The sequence below is a fragment of the Emys orbicularis genome, chromosome 10 (assembly GCF_028017835.1).
Source record: "Emys orbicularis isolate rEmyOrb1 chromosome 10, rEmyOrb1.hap1, whole genome shotgun sequence".
NCBI lineage: Eukaryota > Metazoa > Chordata > Testudines > Emydidae > Emys > Emys orbicularis.
The window spans coordinates 15,946,368-15,963,736 of NC_088692.1; the positions used below are offsets into that span (position 1 = coordinate 15,946,368).

The 17,369-nt window shown below is 42.8% G+C and overlaps 1 protein-coding gene across 1 annotated transcript; it reads right to left on the bottom strand.

The window, feature by feature from the left end:
- Positions 1-9,429: 9,429 nt before the first annotated feature.
- SMIM10L3 (small integral membrane protein 10 like 3) lies at positions 9,430-15,530 on the bottom strand. Its single transcript, XM_065412621.1, has 2 exons — positions 15,345-15,530; positions 9,430-9,628 (listed from the first exon to the last, which is right to left on the bottom strand). Exons 1-2 carry the CDS (start codon positions 15,528-15,530, stop codon positions 9,608-9,610), a joined length of 207 nt encoding a protein of 68 aa, XP_065268693.1. The 3' UTR covers positions 9,430-9,607.
- Positions 15,531-17,369: the final 1,839 nt, after the last annotated feature.

The window sequence follows — 17,369 nt, forward strand, 5'->3', positions numbered from 1 at the left end:
AGGACAGAAAGCTTGACTTTTGCAACTCAAAGACTCATGAAGGAAAGAGAACGATTAAAACTTTTAAAAGTTACAGTAGACAAAAAAAAGCTGGATTTTCACTAACATTACAGCTCTATGAAAATATGACTATATACATATATAAAAATGGCAAGGTTGTGACTTCACTATATGCTTTGTTAGGAAATTTCTGTATTCATTTTTTCCTTTCCTTTGCTGCTTTGTTTCAATAGCCTTCTCCCTCACTCAGTATCCATTTAAAAAAAAAAGTTTTAGTTGTAAATGTGAATTTTGTGCTCGAGAAGGGTGCCATGCTTGCCCGGGAGACCAAAGTCCCATTTTTCTACAGAATAAATATAGCACATAGAACAGCAGCAACATATTTTCCTCAGAGTGTCCTCCAACCTGCAGAAGTTATGACATTCCTCACCAAAGCCAGGAAGGTAGTTTGTTCTCCATGTCTGGTCAATCCTGGTGTAATTTAGTAATAAGTGTAGTGATGACTTCGGGTGGCTTTGTCAATTAGTAGTAATTGTGATGGTAGCTTTCCATTTCCACTTGATGTTGAAATCATGATCATGAATTAATATAAATTTTACAACAGAAATTGTGTAAGATTGAGGAAAAGATGGAGAGGAGGGAGGAAACTTGTTAGTTCAAGTATCTTAATCAGCAAACATGGAAATGTAATTTTGGACTACCTGGTAAAGTGACTAGGTATTCAAAATTAGCTTGATCCTGAAGAAGTCATTCAGCAAGAGGAAAGGAAGTGAAAGTCAAGTTGCTAAGTGGTGAGTGGTTTGGGGAATACAGAAGAGCCACATTAAGCATGGCAGAGAAAGGCTCAGAGCATCCCTTCCTTATATGCATGCAGAGGAGATCCTTCATGTGAGGATTTCCTCCTGTATATTTAGAAGGGGAGGTGCTATCTCTAAGAGAGCCAGCACCGGACAGTCCAATAGGGCCTCTTCTGTAGCCCCCAACCTCCACCTCTCAAGGAAAGTTTCACGTAACGGAGTTTTGCAGCACTTCTGGTCCTTTGGGAGTCATTAGAGATTGATCTGGGTCTCTTTTTTTGGGGGGGGGGGAAGGGGAACACAAAACACACCCTCCTCATTTTTTGAGAGACCAAGGACAGAAAAAAAATAATTGGTAGGACTCCAGCATATTACTTGAGTCTACTATCCTTAGCAGATAGGGTCACTGAGGTAGCTTTGCTTCTACAATTTAGCCCAAGCCCTGTAAATCCTGACTGCAGCCCTGTTAAGGCCAGACGTAAGAAGGCATATTCTCTCCTCCTTCCACATGCAGAATTCCTACTCCTTTTAATGGAAGTCCTGCACATGGACTGACTGAAACTATAGTTTTGGCCTCTAACTATCACCCCAAATAGAAAGGGCTGTCTTTTATGTTTCAGCCTTTGTAATTTAGACAAAGCTACTCCCATGGTACCATATGGACTCGTGTTAAGAGTAGCGTGAGATTAAAGAGTCATGTTCCAATGCAATGGTGCACCATCCTAGCCCTAACATACAATTTCATACATACTACTTTTTTTTAAATCCACAGTTGAACTTGAGTATGATGTAAAGATTATGCAATTTTAGACCTAGTCAGTTGGGAAATATCCTGGATTTGGATAAATCATTATTGGTGTATTACAACTGCTTATCACCTATGAGTAAGGAATGGATATAAAAAAATAAATACAAAGTATGAGAATACTTGCTGTAAGTTCTGGGCTGGATTCCATCTCTTAAAGAAACCAAACTTGTATGGTAAGACACTGCTTCTCTTATGAACTGGTTTACATATTCTTCAGGACAATATCTGCATATTTGCGTACTGAGGATTCTCCCTTCTCCCCATACAATTCTCATTGTGAAAGGGACACTTGAGATTTACTCCCCACTTTAAAAGTAGAGAGAACAACAGCATCTTGATCTTATTTGTATACCAGCCACAGTGCCGCTATGACCTGTGTTTTGTAAGATGGTTAAGTACTATGGTAACAGGCTATCTTACAATCTATTACACTGCAGTTTATAAAGTCAGAAAACAAAAAACAAGCAATTTTTCAAAACACTTTTATTTCTTTTTTAAAGTTTGATAAAACCATTTATTGGCATTTAGAGTTCAACTGTAAACAATCACAATACGTTGCTATTGTGTATTGAACTTTATACATTTTTACACAAAATTGCAGTAACAATCCATAGGAGTAAGCTACATTCAGCATATTTGAGAATGGATTTGGCTATTGAAACACTATACTGGAAAAATCTGTGCGGTCAGGTAAGTAAAATTATTCAAAAGCTGGATGTTTAACTCCCTCCTGTGGTGTAAGTAAGCAGCATCATAATTCATCAGCTTCTATAAGTGTATATAGTGCTAGTGCTATATATTAAAAAGCCTGCTTTCACTCAGAACAAAATTTCAAGTTAACTACAGAAACTCCTCGCTCACGAGTTAGAGTATTATATAAGAGTTTCAAACAGACAAAGTTATTGTAAACATCTTTCCTTACACCAAATGGGTATGCCACATTTAGATACATTTGTAGTCCTTTTGGGCTGACACACTCTAGGAGACCTTCTCAATTCTTTATGTTGCAGTAAGAGTTTTAAAGCATGACCAAAAAGAGTATCTAGTTGTTTTGTGTGCAAAAGCCTATAGTAAGAGTTTTAGCATTTACAGCCAAGACAATTCACATTACCATGCATATAAGCATTGAAAACTAAATTGTTACCCACCATTTGGGGATGGATTCTGTGTCAATTGAAGCCAGTGGCAAGGCTCCCACTGACTTCAGTGGTGAAGATCAGGCACTAGCTAATCTAGAGTGAGTTGATTTTAAAGAGAGACTGTCAACTTCAAAAATTACTTGTCATAACAGTAGGTGGTAAATACTCAAGATGACTATAACCAAAAGATTAGAGAACAAAGTTATTTGTTTCAGTTTATTAACTTTAAGTCAGTTTCCCAGTCTGTATGGGTCTTCCACACACCAGAGAAACATGACTTTTTTTCATTTTAAAAAGTAGTAACAAAAATGGGCACGGTTATACAGTCTCCGATACCATTCCTGAAATTCCCTTAGATCACTTTTTGAAATGGATTAGGTTTCAAATTAGCAGTATCACTTTAATGAACAGCTGAACCTGGGTCTTAATACTGCATCCTGTGGACATCCAAAACTCCCCTTGATGTCAATGGGCGTTTTGGTTGCACAAGCACTGCAGGACCAGCCTCAAAACACATACCAATCCAAAATCAACCGAAAAAAGAATCCAGGACTGAAATTTAGAGCATGATGTTCAAACAATCACTTTCAGGCTATTATTCTGACATTTGGGCGTCAAAACAAGTAGCCACATGTCCTTAATGTATTTAACATGAAAAAATTTTTATCAGTAAATATGAATGGGTCAGAGAAAACATCCTCTGAATTTTCATAAGTGGACCTCTAAATCATTTATTTGGGGAAGTGTATCATGTATTTTTACATGAGAAATGATAGATTTTAATCTAATTTCAAGAGAGGTTCACCACATTAAAGATTAGTAAGTAGAACTTATTTTTAAAGTTACTTTGTCTAAAGGCTTCAACATCTTTCAAGTATTATAGAAAAAAGATCAAGCCAATGTCATAAAACATGCCTCATTTAACACAATCATTATGAAAAAGATTGCAACCAGGTTTATTCAGACAGTTCAATAGAACTCTTAAAAACTCATGACAGAGTATCTTACCAAGAAACCCAAGCAGCATAACATGGTTATTTTGGTTACTAGCTGCAGGCCTTGATAGATTTGATGCCACAAGTATCTGACAACATAAATAAGATTACAATTCACAATCACAACAATAAAATCAGTGGGGATTTGGACTGTCAGGTAAATGTTTTTCAAAGCAGCCGATTTAGAGAAAAAAAGCAAACAAAATAAACTTACCACCGAGGTGGTATATCTGATAAGATTAACAGGTAAACTCCAATAAGCTCTCATGACAGATGTCAGTGTTAATTCGCTGTCAACATTTGTTACGATAACCAAATATAGAGGAGCCTATCCAAAACAGAAGAGGGTAGTGATGTGGGCAGGAGGGAAGTATACAGGACCAAAACCATTTTCTCTGCTAAACTGGTAAAAGTATGAGAAAGAGGTTAAGGACCTGCTCCTATGAAGAAAGTCCACGTTTTTTCAAGCATGCAACATAAAAAGTTCAGTCGAAGCACTTATGTTCCTCAAAACTCAGAAAATAAGCCACAACAAGCAGTTCCCACAATATGTTGCAGGTATTCCTTGCCTGGGCCCATAAAGTTTCCTTGTGAGGTATACATGTAATTTACATGAATGCCAGTACCTGCTAGCCTTGATATTTAGTACAGTTTCTACTGCTTTTTGAAGTTTAACACTAAAGGGCCAAGACAGTTTACACAGCATTCAAACACACGGCTGTGGTTTTGCCTATACACATACAGTTCTCCGCAGGCACATAAAAAAGGCTCAAGGCATTATTCAATATTTGTTTTAAACATACTTAAAGTGATCTTTAAAAAGAGCAGTGCAGTATTTGCTTAAGTTCCACTTCAGTCAAGAAACGTGTTTATAAAAAGTTACTAGATAATTCTCAATATTAGATTTTTTATTTTCTTACCTTTCTTTAACCACTTCGTTTGTTTGCTTTGTAGTAGCAGAAACAGAACTCTTGATATGTAGTTCAGGAACGAGCTTGGTACTGACCAATGCCTTATAAAACTGAATTTTAAAAGCATTAAGTTGTTTAGTAACTAGTCTTATATTTCACTTTGATGTTTTAAATACTTCTGACTGACATCCATAACTTAGCAAGCAAAAAATTGGAAATATTAAAAAAAAAAAAAAAAAAAAAAGCCATCTTCTAGTCTTTTGAAATTACCCACCCCACTAAAATATATTCTTTCCTAGTACAACAGATTCCTTAGGACAGCCTCAACCCTAGAGAAGCATTTACTGTGAAAACTGATTCCTACATCGGATTACTGAGGCCATGAAACTCCCTGAAAACCAATTCAATGCTTTTAGTCCAGACATTTTCCCTTTTTTGAGATGAGACCATCACATCAGGTATAGTGGAAAAAAATTAATGGTGTACACAGTAGCCATGTGTATAAATATTACACATCTATGAAAGACTCTCTCCCCTTTCGTTTACAATTCTCCCTCCCAGGGGGAGGGCACTGACATTTCTGTGTTGCTGTCTCTGCCAGATAATTCTAGTAGTACAAGAATACTGCTTTCGATTTATGCTTCTTCAGCCTTGACATGCAGTGTATGTATGGCATGTGAAATGCTACCACACTAAACCATCCTTTATTTCAGTCTCAGATGGAATGTTTAAGTTACCTTTTAGGTTTACAATAAATCAAATTCAAGGCATGTTAACTTATTATTAGAATGGATTTAATCTACTCAGAATTAACACTCTTTAAACACTGTTAAAAGATTACATAGAGACGACAAACGACAATTCAATCACCTTTCTGTGTCTAGTATCAGGGGGTAGCCGTGTTAGTCTGTATCCACAAAAACAACAAGGAGTCCGGTGGCACCTTAAAGACTAACAGATTTATTTGGGCATAAGCTTTCGTGGGTAAAAAACCCACTTCAGATGCATGCAATGAAAATTACAGATGCAGGCATTATTATACTGACACATGAAGAGAAAGGAGTTACCTCACAAGTGGAGAACCAGTGCTGACAGGGCCAATTCAATCAGGGTGGATGTAGTCCACTCCCAATAACTGATGAGGAGGTGTCAATTCCAGGAGAGAGAAAGTTGCTTTTGTAGTGAGCCAGCCACTTATTCAAGCCCAAATTAATGGTGTTAAATTTGCAAATAAGTTTTAGTTCTGCAGTTTCTATTTGAAGTCTGTTTCTGAAGTTTTTTTATTCAAGTATGGCTTGACTTCAAAGAGACCTCCTCATCAGTTATTGGGAGTGGACTACATCCACCCGGATTGAATTGGCCCTGTCAACACTGGTTCTCCACTTGTGAGGTAACTCTCTTCTCTTCATGTGTCAGTATAATAATGCCTGCATCTGTAATTTTCACTCCATGGATCTGAAGAAGTGGGTTTTTTACCCACGAAAGCTTATGCCCAAATAAATCTGTTAGTCTTTAAGGTGCCACCAGACTCCTTGTTGTTTCTGTGTCTAGTTATTGCAGACTGTTTAACCTGATCCCATGATCATGGCTGAAAGCCACACACTCAGGGAAGTTAATAGTCTTGTCATGGCGAAACATCTATATGATCAGGTCTGTAGTATACAATATTCATCATACCAGAAGTCCCTTCATAGAACAACAACTTGTTTGCAATATTCAAAAGGAATGTTATAAGCCACCAGCACCCTATAATAGGCTTATGTAAAAACATTCTAGTCAGGCTGGTTTTGCTAGGTTTGTCTTTATGATTTTTTTTTGTTTTTTTTTTTTGTTTTTGTTTTTTTTAAAAAGGAGTGGGGGGGAGGAATCTATTTCTTACACCTTCATTTGCTCCTCCTTATTCCTGGACATTTTGTGTACATCAAAATCATCTCTAAAAGTAACTGTGATGTTACAAAAAAGAAGAGGAATGATTAAGTAAGAAACATGCAGCCGGAAAAGATAAACTAAGGGACAAAGTATTCAGCCTGGCCTTACAAGCATAAATAATTAGAGTACAATTTTTGTGCAAACGAATACATTGTTCTTAGATGTCCATGTAACAATAAATGCAGATACAAAACTGGAACTGAGTGCAAAAAATGGATACCAACATTTAAAACACTTAATGTATAGGAAAAGAGATCCTAATTCTTTGCCCGTATCCATAGCTTTAAAAAATAAGAAAACCTTATGTCATCTGCCCCAGAAAAGTAGCAGGGAGCATAATTTCTAAATTAAAAATTTTCATCCTTTCCCATAATAGATCAGTAGCTTCTGATAATTTAATCTACAACTCAGTATTTGACTTTTTAGAGAACTGTAAGATTTCTAATGCTATTGACTGTGTATTCTCACGGCGCAGAACTAACTGAGCTTTTACTAAAAACAACAAAGTGGACATCAGTTATATAACACATAATGGTTCCATTACAGTCTATGGGACAAAGTTTAATTTTTGCCCAAGACAGCAACAGCTCCCTCACAGCTGTTTACTATTTATAATGTATGCCTACTTTGACATCTCTGCTGATTATGTAACTGGTACACATGTGATCTAAGGTCTAAAACTACATATGTAGTTTTAAAGTGCACATGAAATAAAATTATTTTCTAAAATTTAGAAATATTTTTTAATCTCTTCCTTCTATTGCAACACAGTGTCCATATTTGGGACTCAAAGCAAATAAAAGGCCACTTCTGAAAGCAACAAAAGAGAAACTTTTCTTCACTCCTAGAAGCCTAAAGGTGTATTGAGTTATTTTCTAAATTTTGTAAATCATAATAACCTGGGGCATTGAAATCAATAGGACTACTCATATGAGTAAGGGTTTGTGGAATCAGTTCCTAAGGGCCAAATTCTCCAATGCAATGTGGCTAATTTGCAGAGAATTGTTGGCATAAGGAGAGTTTAATGGGCTTAGGAAGGATCTCCTTGTCCAAAGGAGAGTTTAATGGGCTTAGGAAGGATCATCTCAGGGTAAGGATGACCTTTCAGTGTTGCAGAGGCACTGTAAATGTTTGTATACCAGCCTGCCAGCATAGCAGGGAAAAGGGGACATGGCCCTATGTTTTGCACATTTCTGGTCCCTACAGACTGTTTGCAGCCATCACAGAGCTGCCCTCAGGATGCAGTGGGACCAAGTCTCCACAGAGCTGCAACAGGATCAGGGGAGTGCAAAAAAATAGAGTTTTATTTCCACCTTTGCACACCTCAACCTCAATGCTCTGGGCAGATCAGCTACCTTATACCCCACCCCCCGGAGTGGGCTTCATATTTCCAGTAAGATTCAGTCATAATGAAGGTTTGTTTTTCAAAGAAAGGACACACAACCCCCCTGCAAATATAGTTAGTTATAAGGGAGACATTGATAGGCCTTTGTCTACAGCTCACCAGCAAGTTTCATTGAAGATATTCTTTAAATGAAACTCACACCATTTCTCTAAAAAAACTGTTTTGAGAGATGTCCTATACTGGAGTTCTCAGCTTCAGAATCTCTCAGTTAATTGATATACACAATGCTTTTGGAGTCACAGGGTTTTTTAAAAAAAACAAAACAAAAAAAAACAACCCACCTGTGCTGAGATAGATGGATTGAATTCTACAGGTAAGAACTTTCCAATAGGGGACTATAAACACCAGCCAAAAGCACAGATTTGGCTCAGACCCTTAAAAAAAAAAAGGTCAGTGCTGTAAAATTAAAGCCAAAAACTGTTCCAGACAAGCATTAATGTGAGAAACTCATTTGAAAGCTGCATGAATCCTAAATAAGTCAAATTACAATCTCCTGAGCCCAGAAGTTATGGTATTCCATATAACATTCCCCATTACTTACTAGACAAGAGTGTTTTATTAGCAACTCCAAGTGCCATTTAATTTTAGTTGCATAGCTCTCACTAAAACCTGAACTCTAACTTTGTCTCAGCACTGTTTGATTTAATCAGATATATTTTTCTATTAATATTAAAAACAGACATTATTAAAATTTCAGCATTATTTTGCTTTTACCTTCACTACTGCATGCCAGAGATTTGCTAGTGCAAACGCTCGTACAGCTAGTAGCCACTGTGTTACCTGAGGATTATTTGTTGTATATTTTATACTTGAAAGCATTTTTTTATATGCGGTTGTTTGCTCTGAAGACATGACGTTTAAATAGTCAAGGAAAATATACGGTTTCTGGTTGCTCAGTAGTCCCATAGGATATTCACTCAATGTGGCAGCAAGGATGGAATGCAGATCAGAAGGATGCAGTTCAGAATCCAACTCCTCAAGAAATGCAAGTTGCAATTCATCCTCAATAATACCCATTTCTAATTCCAACAATTGCCTTTTTTGATTGTACTGTAGCTCTGACAGCCAGAAATGTGCAAAATGTACAAAGTTATCTCCAGTGCAACACCAGACACTCAAGTCACTAATGGAATTATATGCTTTCTCCAGCCAATCTGTCACAGAAGTACTATCAAAGTGGTTAAAAATCTTATCAAGTCGTCCTCTCTCAGGTGAAAAGAGCAGATGAGATGAATCCTTTGAAGAGACAGCTGCACTTAAATTTAACCTTGTTGGTTCACTCAAATGAGGAGGCATTTTCTTGCCAATATGAGGCAAAGGTACAGCCTTAAATAAAGAACAATTCCTGATCTTAAGAGAAAAGAATTCTTTTTGTAAGCTACTATTAACATCAACTTGAGAATTCTTCAACAAGGAACATACGTCTGGAAGGTGAAGGATCTCATTTTGGCTATTTGGGCCACTTTCACTTAAATGTTCATGGTTTAAAATGTCTTCCTCCTCCATATTCATATGGGAGACAATCATAGCTCTTCTGTCCTTCAAACTTTGCATTTTGTTAAACAGTAATACAGAATATTATTAACCCTAGTTGCAGCACAGACAAGCACAGCAAGTCACAAGTCAATGGATCTCAATATGAACCTGAAAGAAAGAATGAATACAGGAAATTAACTCATGGTCAGTCTCCATCTTCAACTGCTTCTCTTAAAGTAAAATATACACATTTTCATCATATCCAAACAACATTATCAGTATTACCAGGTATTATTTAGGGATCTCCATATCATGAAGGGAAAAAAAGAATAGCTCAACAGCAGAATGTAGTTGAGGAACCTAATAGTATAGTTTGTAAGGAGGTCCCCCTAACTCTTTTCCTTGAATATGTTCAAGCAGATTTATCCTACACTTATGAAAGTGGATATTAATGCTATTAATTTTAACAGGTTCTAAAAATGTTATTTCTATACACAAAATTTAAGATCATGGCCTCTGATAGCAAGTGTCCCTCTACTCTGCTGCACATTTAATGCTGGTTTCTCCTCTTTTGCAGTTTAAATTCACTGAGTTAGAGCTTACCTTTGTTGGGTGGTGGAAAGCATCACAAGTGACTCAGCAAATGAGACATCTGAAAACTTATTGCATAACAATACACTCTACTTTAACCAATAAGATTGCAGTATGTAAGTGATCAGAGGCTTAACATCAGAGATCAGTTTTAAGTGTCTCTCTTTCTTTAATTTTTAAACATGGACATTAAAGTCAGAGGCAAAGTCTCAACTATTATGTCCATCAAAGCTGTTTTTAATAACGTTTCATTTTCCCCCAGACATGTTTGTGTGTGCTACCTTCTGTACTTGCTAACTTTGTATCAAGGCACTCAGTGAAAAACTGCACAACTATAAGCCCTCAGCAGCGGGTTAGGTGCCTGGAGAACGTTCACATAGATTGGCACATACAGCACATGGAACAACATGCGCAGCTCAGAGGAAAGATCACCAGGCAAACTGATTGCACAAGCATGATTAGGGGTTACAATGTATATTGCAACAAACCAAATTGCTGATCCTGTTACAAGACGACCACCATCTGCCAACACAGGCAGTAGACAAGGATGAAATAGCTGCCATGGTTACTAACTGAATACTGTGTGTGGAGCTAGACGTGGCTTATATCCAGACATGTCACTAACTGTTAACAAATTTAAGGAGTTGTAGCACAGAAAGACAGGTTCAAGAAGAAAAAGTCGCCATATCCACGTTGTCAATCCTCTGGTCCATTCAGTCTCCCTATCAGTTTATCGTTCTATTGTTATTGTTCCTGGAAGAAGGGTTTGGTTTGTAGTGTGTGTGGCTTAGCGGGGGGCGGAGGAGAAGAGATTTGGTAATGAAAAGTTTATTGATCAGTCTTGTCAGTTTCTTTTTGTTTCATCTTACTGCTTGGGGGGAGGGATAGCTCAGTGATTTGAGCATTGGCCTGCTAAACCCAGGGTTGTGAGCTCAATCCTTGAGGGGGCCACTTAGGGATCTGGGGCAAAAATCAGTACTTGGTCCTGCTAGTGAAGGCAGGGGGCTGGACTTGATGACCTTTCAAGGTTCCTTCCAGTTCTAGGAGATAGAGATATCCTATTTATTTATTTGCTAGATTTAGAAGTTTCATCCTTTATGGGCCTCAAGTGGTAATAACATCTGTCCTCTAACATACCACAACCAAGCTTTCAGAGACCCTCTCTATAGTCACTTCCCCCCCAACCCCCTTCCCACTGAGTAGCTGCCTGATCTGCCTGAAAGGCTGTTCAAGTGCTTGCCTCATCAAGGCCCTCTTCTGTTGCCAGTGAAGTCAACAGCAAAACATTCACCACCTTCTGAGAGAGAGTAGGCTCACATCCTTAAGCAGATTGTTAAGGCCCAACCCTCCAGATGATGAGTTTCCAATACCCATTGGGCTAGATGAAATAGAGAGAGCTCTGCATCTTGCAAGAGCAGGCTCCAAATAGTTTGTTTTACATTTAAATCAAAAGCTTATAAATGTATATTTTAGTATAAGCATCAAGTTACCCTGGGTTTCCTAGTAGGACAATTTTTCTTGAATTTGAAAGTCAATCTCTACCAGAAAACTAATTTTTACTACTCCTTTGGGTAGTTATAATGATTTTGTTTCAACTTATATATGCTAATAAAATTATTTAGCCAGACAGACAGAAACTGGAACACTAAACACAGCATGTATCCTACAAAGAAGACGAGATAACATGCAAGCTGAAGGACTGGTATAATAGTCACTTATTGCTTATTATAGTGACTGCTGTGCAGGATCAGATAACAGCATAACCTCAATGTACTTGTCTTTGTTTTTAAAATTTACACAACAGGATGTTTCTCCTGGGGGAATTCTACGCCACTGCATGTGCGCAGAATTCATGTCACCTGCGGATTTCTTGGCTTCCCCACAGAAAAATTGCTTTCTAAAAAGGGAAGCTGCAAGAGCAGTCACGCACCAATCCCTAGCAGTGCAGGTACATCGTTTCAGGCACCTGGAGTAGCTAGCAGAGAGGTAAATCACCACAAGCCTGGGGACACCCCAGCCAGTAGCTCCTACCCTGAGCTGGGATTAGCTGCTAGTCCCCTCTGGGCTGGAGGCAGGACAGGACAGGACTGCCTCTTCCCCTGCAAGGGGTGACTGGGGCTGTGTCAGACCCACCCCCAGAAACTCCCCCAGCTGCAGGAAGCTCATCATCCTCCCCTGCTTTCTGCCCCCATTGCTCCTCAGCTGTGGGGAGAGGGGTCACTGTGTGGGGAGCTGCTCCCCCATCCACCCAACCCCCATGCATCTGGGCCTCCCATACTCAGATACCCCTGCCAAACCTCACATGGTACATCCAGAACTCCCCTAGCCCTCCATACCCAAACCCCACCCCACTAAACCTCAACCCCTGCATCTGGAGCCCCCCTACACCCAGACCACTGAGCTCCCTGCACTCAAACCCCCACCCTGATGCTTGAGCCCCCACATCCAGACCCCACCACTGACCCCCAATTAGCTGCACCCAGACCACCACCCCACCAAGCCCCACTCCCCCAGCACCCAGACCCTCCTACTGAGCCCCAACCATCTTCACCTGGAAGCCCCTGCAGAGCCCATTGCCCCTGCACCTGGAACCCCCTCCCCCAACGAGCCTGTGCACATCCAGATACCCTCCACACCTAAACCTCCCCACTGAGCTGCCTGCATCCAGATTCTCCCATACCTGGATCCTGCCTGGTTGAGCCTACCTGCCCCACACCTGGTGCACCTGGCATAGAGGGGCAGGGCCCCAGGGTGTTTCTGGGGCAGGCCCAGTCCTTATGCTGTGTCAGGGTCCGGTGCAGCCTCACTACTGAGTCCATGTCCTGGGGGTGGGGGGAACTGCAGGGTGATCTCCCACCTTCACGCAGCCAGTGGCCTGTGCTCCCCACTGCCATGCTGGAGCCTCTGCATTTATTTCTTGACAAATAAAACTTGCAGAATTTTAAAATATTGTGTGCAGAATGCCCTCACGAGTAAGGATCTGCACAAAACGCATCACAGCCACAATCTGACGTTCACTCCAGCTGGGAGTGAGCACAAAAGTTTCTCTTTAGTCAGATTAAAAAGACAACAGTGCCCCCAGCAGGGCCGGATTAAACTTTTTGTGGGCCCGGCTCCAAACATATTTGTGGGCCCCCCGGGGAATGATTGTAAAAGGGGCCAGAGGCAAAAGCACAGTAGGGCAGGAGCTCAGGTTGGTCCCTGGAACAAGGGAGGTGCCAGGGGTAAACGGCAAGCGCAGCAGGGCTGGGGAGGGGGTAAACAGGATCCCCCCCACCCCTGCCCACAGAGAGCGGGTACCTACCTTCTCCCTGGTTCTAGCCCATTCTCTTAGTCTCTCTCTGCACTGAGCTGCCACTCCTCCAGTGTGACAAAGTGGGAACGTTCTTAATGTTTTCTCTGAATACTGTGTGAGTGCCTCAGTTTCCCCTACACATTTCTTAAGTATCTAGGTGGTGGGATAAGGGTGTGTGATTGTTGCAGAGCCCTAGAGGGCAGGTGTGATGCTGTCTGCACAGAGAATGGCTGACACACTGTCTCCTGGCAACTGATGACCTGGGCCCCTCCCCTGCAAGGTGCCAACTGAAGGTGTTGGAGAACAAAGAGATCAGGTGGCCTCCTGGCCCGGGGAAAGAGACAAAGGAGGGGCTGGAGGGGGTTGCAGTGTGGAGCTGGCTGGGGAAACGGAGGGAGGCCCAGCACTGGTGTCTGGGCTCCCTACCCCACAAGACAGACCTGACTGAGGGGTCCTGTTTTCCATACCTACAAGCTCTGATTTGACTGTGTTCCTGTCGTCTAATAAACCTTCTGTTTTACTGGCTGGCTGAGAGTCACGGTGAATCGCACGAAGTAGGGGGTGCAGGACCCTGACTCCCCCACACTACGAGACATCCAGAAGCAGCAGGACAGGTTCTCTTCCAGCCCTCTGGGGTGGGTGTTGGGAGTGGGAGGAGCAGAGGGTAATGTGGTTACTTCTATAACCGGACTTTTAGTTTCCGGTCAGCACTGCTAACCGGACACCCAGGTCCCATTTTCTACTGGAGTTTCTAGTCTAAAACTGGATACCTGGCAACAGGGGTGCCAGAAAAGCCTGAAAGTGAGAGGGCTAAGCCTTAAGTGATGGGAAGCAAGGGGTGGGTGGGCTAGGGAGTGGAGAGGAGCTAAGGGACAGGGCCATGTCAGCTGTACTGCCCAGATAGGTTGGAGACTGTGGGGATCAGCTTACACAGTATCCCCAGCCCAGGTGACGTGACAGCCAGTGGTGGATTTAGAGTTAATGGGGCCCCCCGGCCCTGTGCTCAGCTTCATTTTTGGGGCCCCTCCTTGAGACCCAGCCAAGAAAAAGAACATTCTCTCTTATCTCCCCCCGCTTTTCATTTTTTTCCCCCTTCATCCTCCACCTATAAGTAATAGCAAGTCAATGAAAATAAAGTGAGGTACCTTGATTGTTCTTGTAGTCTAACTTATTTTTCCACAGGCCACTTGAAAATTGCAGAGGGTCCACTTATGATCTTTCCCAATATTGTAAAAAAAACATTGGGGTGCGGGGTCTGGCCAGGAGCTAGGATGAGGGAGGGGTGGCTCAGGGTTGGGGCAGAAGGTTGGGGTGTGGAGCGCTTACCTGGGGCAGCTCCTGTTTTGTGCGAGGGGTGCAGGAGCTCACGTTTGGTGATCAGGATGGGGGTGGGGATGTGGGGGGGGGTTCAGGAGTCAGGGCATGGGGGGGCTGGGTATGTGTGGGGGTGGAGGAGTCAGGGGGCTCAGGGTATGTGAGGGTGCAGAGGTCAGGGTGGGCAGAGGGCTGTGGGTGTGGGCTGAGGTCGTGCAGGTGCTATGCCCTGATTCCAGCCCCTTCCCTAAGGCCCCGCCTCTTCTCCTCCTCCTCCCCGGAGCAGCAAGCCTGCTGAGGCTGCCTCCTCCTTCCTGCCAGCAAGCAGCTGATCGCGGGGGGGGGGGGGGGGGGGGGCAGAAGGTAGCAGGCTGGGGAAAGAGGCGGGGGAGGCGCTTGGCTGCCGGCAGAGCCTGCCCTGCTGCAGCAGGAGCCGGGAGCACTAAGCTTCTGCCCCCATGGGGGGGGACGGGACGGAGAGGAGCCGGCCGGACCGGGACCCCTTTGGACCATGGGCCTGGCGACCTGGTAAATCCGGTACTGGCCCTCAGTCCCTGGGTACCTGCGAGGGAAGAGTTAGTAACTCCAGCAATGGCCTGACTCAAGCGGAGTCACGTCCGCCTCCCCTCCCGCAAGCCCCCCGGCGGCGGGAACGGAGACTGCAGCCCCTCCCCCCCCATTCACCTGCAGCCTGACGTTGAGCATCATGGAGGCCACGATGTAGAGATAGGGGAAGTTGATCCGGAGCTTCCAGGCCAAGTCAAAGAAGATGAGGAGGGTCCTGGTCAGCCCCTTGCAGAAGACCCCGTAGGACCTGGCGGCGGCCGATTGCGAGAGCCTAGCAGCCAGGGCGGACAGAGCCGCCGCCATATACACCCCGCCCCCACCGGGCGCTCGGACTGCACCGCCCCCACTCCGTACTGACCCGCTGGGGAGGCGATCCAGGGCCTCTCACCTCCCTCAGCCGCCCCCAGCCCAAAGAGCCCGGATGTCGATCGCAAAGGGGGAGATGGGAAGGAGGAAGGACAACTATGAAATTTACATACGCAGGTCCCCCGCTTGCTACGTCACAGCGGTTTTGCGTTATGACGGCATGGCGCAACGACGCAGGCTAGGGGCTACCAACAAAACTGGGCAAAGAGCGTCCCTCCCCCGCGCACGGGCAGTGCTCGCGGAGCCGCTGGGCTCCTTCCCCAGCCCCTCCCACCTCAGGACTAGGCGCATGCGTATTAAGACTATGAACGCGTTTCAGGCCGATAGGGAGGGCATGTGCAGTACTGTCCTTACTAGCAGAACAGGCGGTAGTGACTCAGACGACGGGAAGCAGGGAGGGACTAGAGGGCGTTTGGGCCTTCTCCCCCTGTGGAGGAGAACAGGCAGCCAGGCAGGGCGAGGCCAGCACAGGTTCTGGCTACCTTACTTTTGCCAAGGGCAGGTTGAGTGCTGACTAGCTCAGGCTCTACCCTAGTCTGTTTTTCGTGAAGCAGAGGGAATTATGTGAGGGTCTTCCCTTGACTCTGCTGGATAAAAGCTTAACAGTGTGACCCAGGGGTGCTCTGCTGCAGGGGTAAGAAAGGAGTGTTGCCTTAAGTTCTTCCTGTCTAGCTCTAGGCTGAATCCCTCTGCTCTGTGTTTTCATAGGAGGTATATTTTGCATTCATTTTATTCTAGCACAGGCACACTATAAGTGCTAAACAGCTGCTCTAGCGCAGGCACATCAACCAAACAATTTTCTATGCAAATATTTTTTTAAAATAAACAACATTCTTTGCACCACTTAGGCAGCCAGACAGCTATCCCTAAACCAAGAGAAAAGTTGTTGGTTTTACTTTAGTGAAAGCTTTATTTAAATTTTAATAGTACAGTATTGAAAAACCATTCGTCTATAGATTTTCAATACACTTTGCAAAAGTTTCTCACAAACCCTCTGGGATAAATTAACAATAATTTATACTCACTTTACAGATGGAGAAACAGGTACAGAAATGTGGTGACTTCCCCAGTACAATAAGCCAGTGGCAGAGCGAATAGAAGGGATTTCAGGGTGCTGATTTTTCTTCCACACCACAGGGAAACAGGTGCAACTCTATTAGGTTTCATTGTTGTAAACACTGGTATTAGATGAAAAATCAGCCCTCTGAAATATTTTTCTGATTGTCTTCTGAGTACACTTCTTTCCCGTATTTATTTTAGGACCATTTAAATCATAAAAGTTGCATTTAAGGCTCCCTGCATTAAAAACAGTCTGAAATCATAATTGTTTATATGATTAACATTAAAATCTTCCAGTAGCACTGTAAAAATATTTTATTGCCACTTAATTGCTTTAATGCACAGATATATAGCAATCCCAAGAGGACTGAATATATTCCCAGGTTGATCTACACTTTTGTTTATAATATTGTTTTGGCCAGTTAATGTTTTCAGTGTAGGGGAGAGCACCTAGGTAACTCATCTCTGCATGCATTTGTAACTGCAATCAGTATGAGCCCAATGCAGGAAACTGAAAGTACTAGCTTTTATTGCCAGAGATAGAAATATTTAGGCTAAGTTGGGGCAAAGCTACTGTCCACATTGTGAGTGAGTGAAGAGGGGCTGTCAGCCCAAGAAAAACTCAGTGTCAGCCCCAAGTCCTTTCAGGCAGGCACACAGACAGGGACATACAGACCTTTCCCTTTGCACTTCTCTTCCCCAGTGGAAAAGGAATCC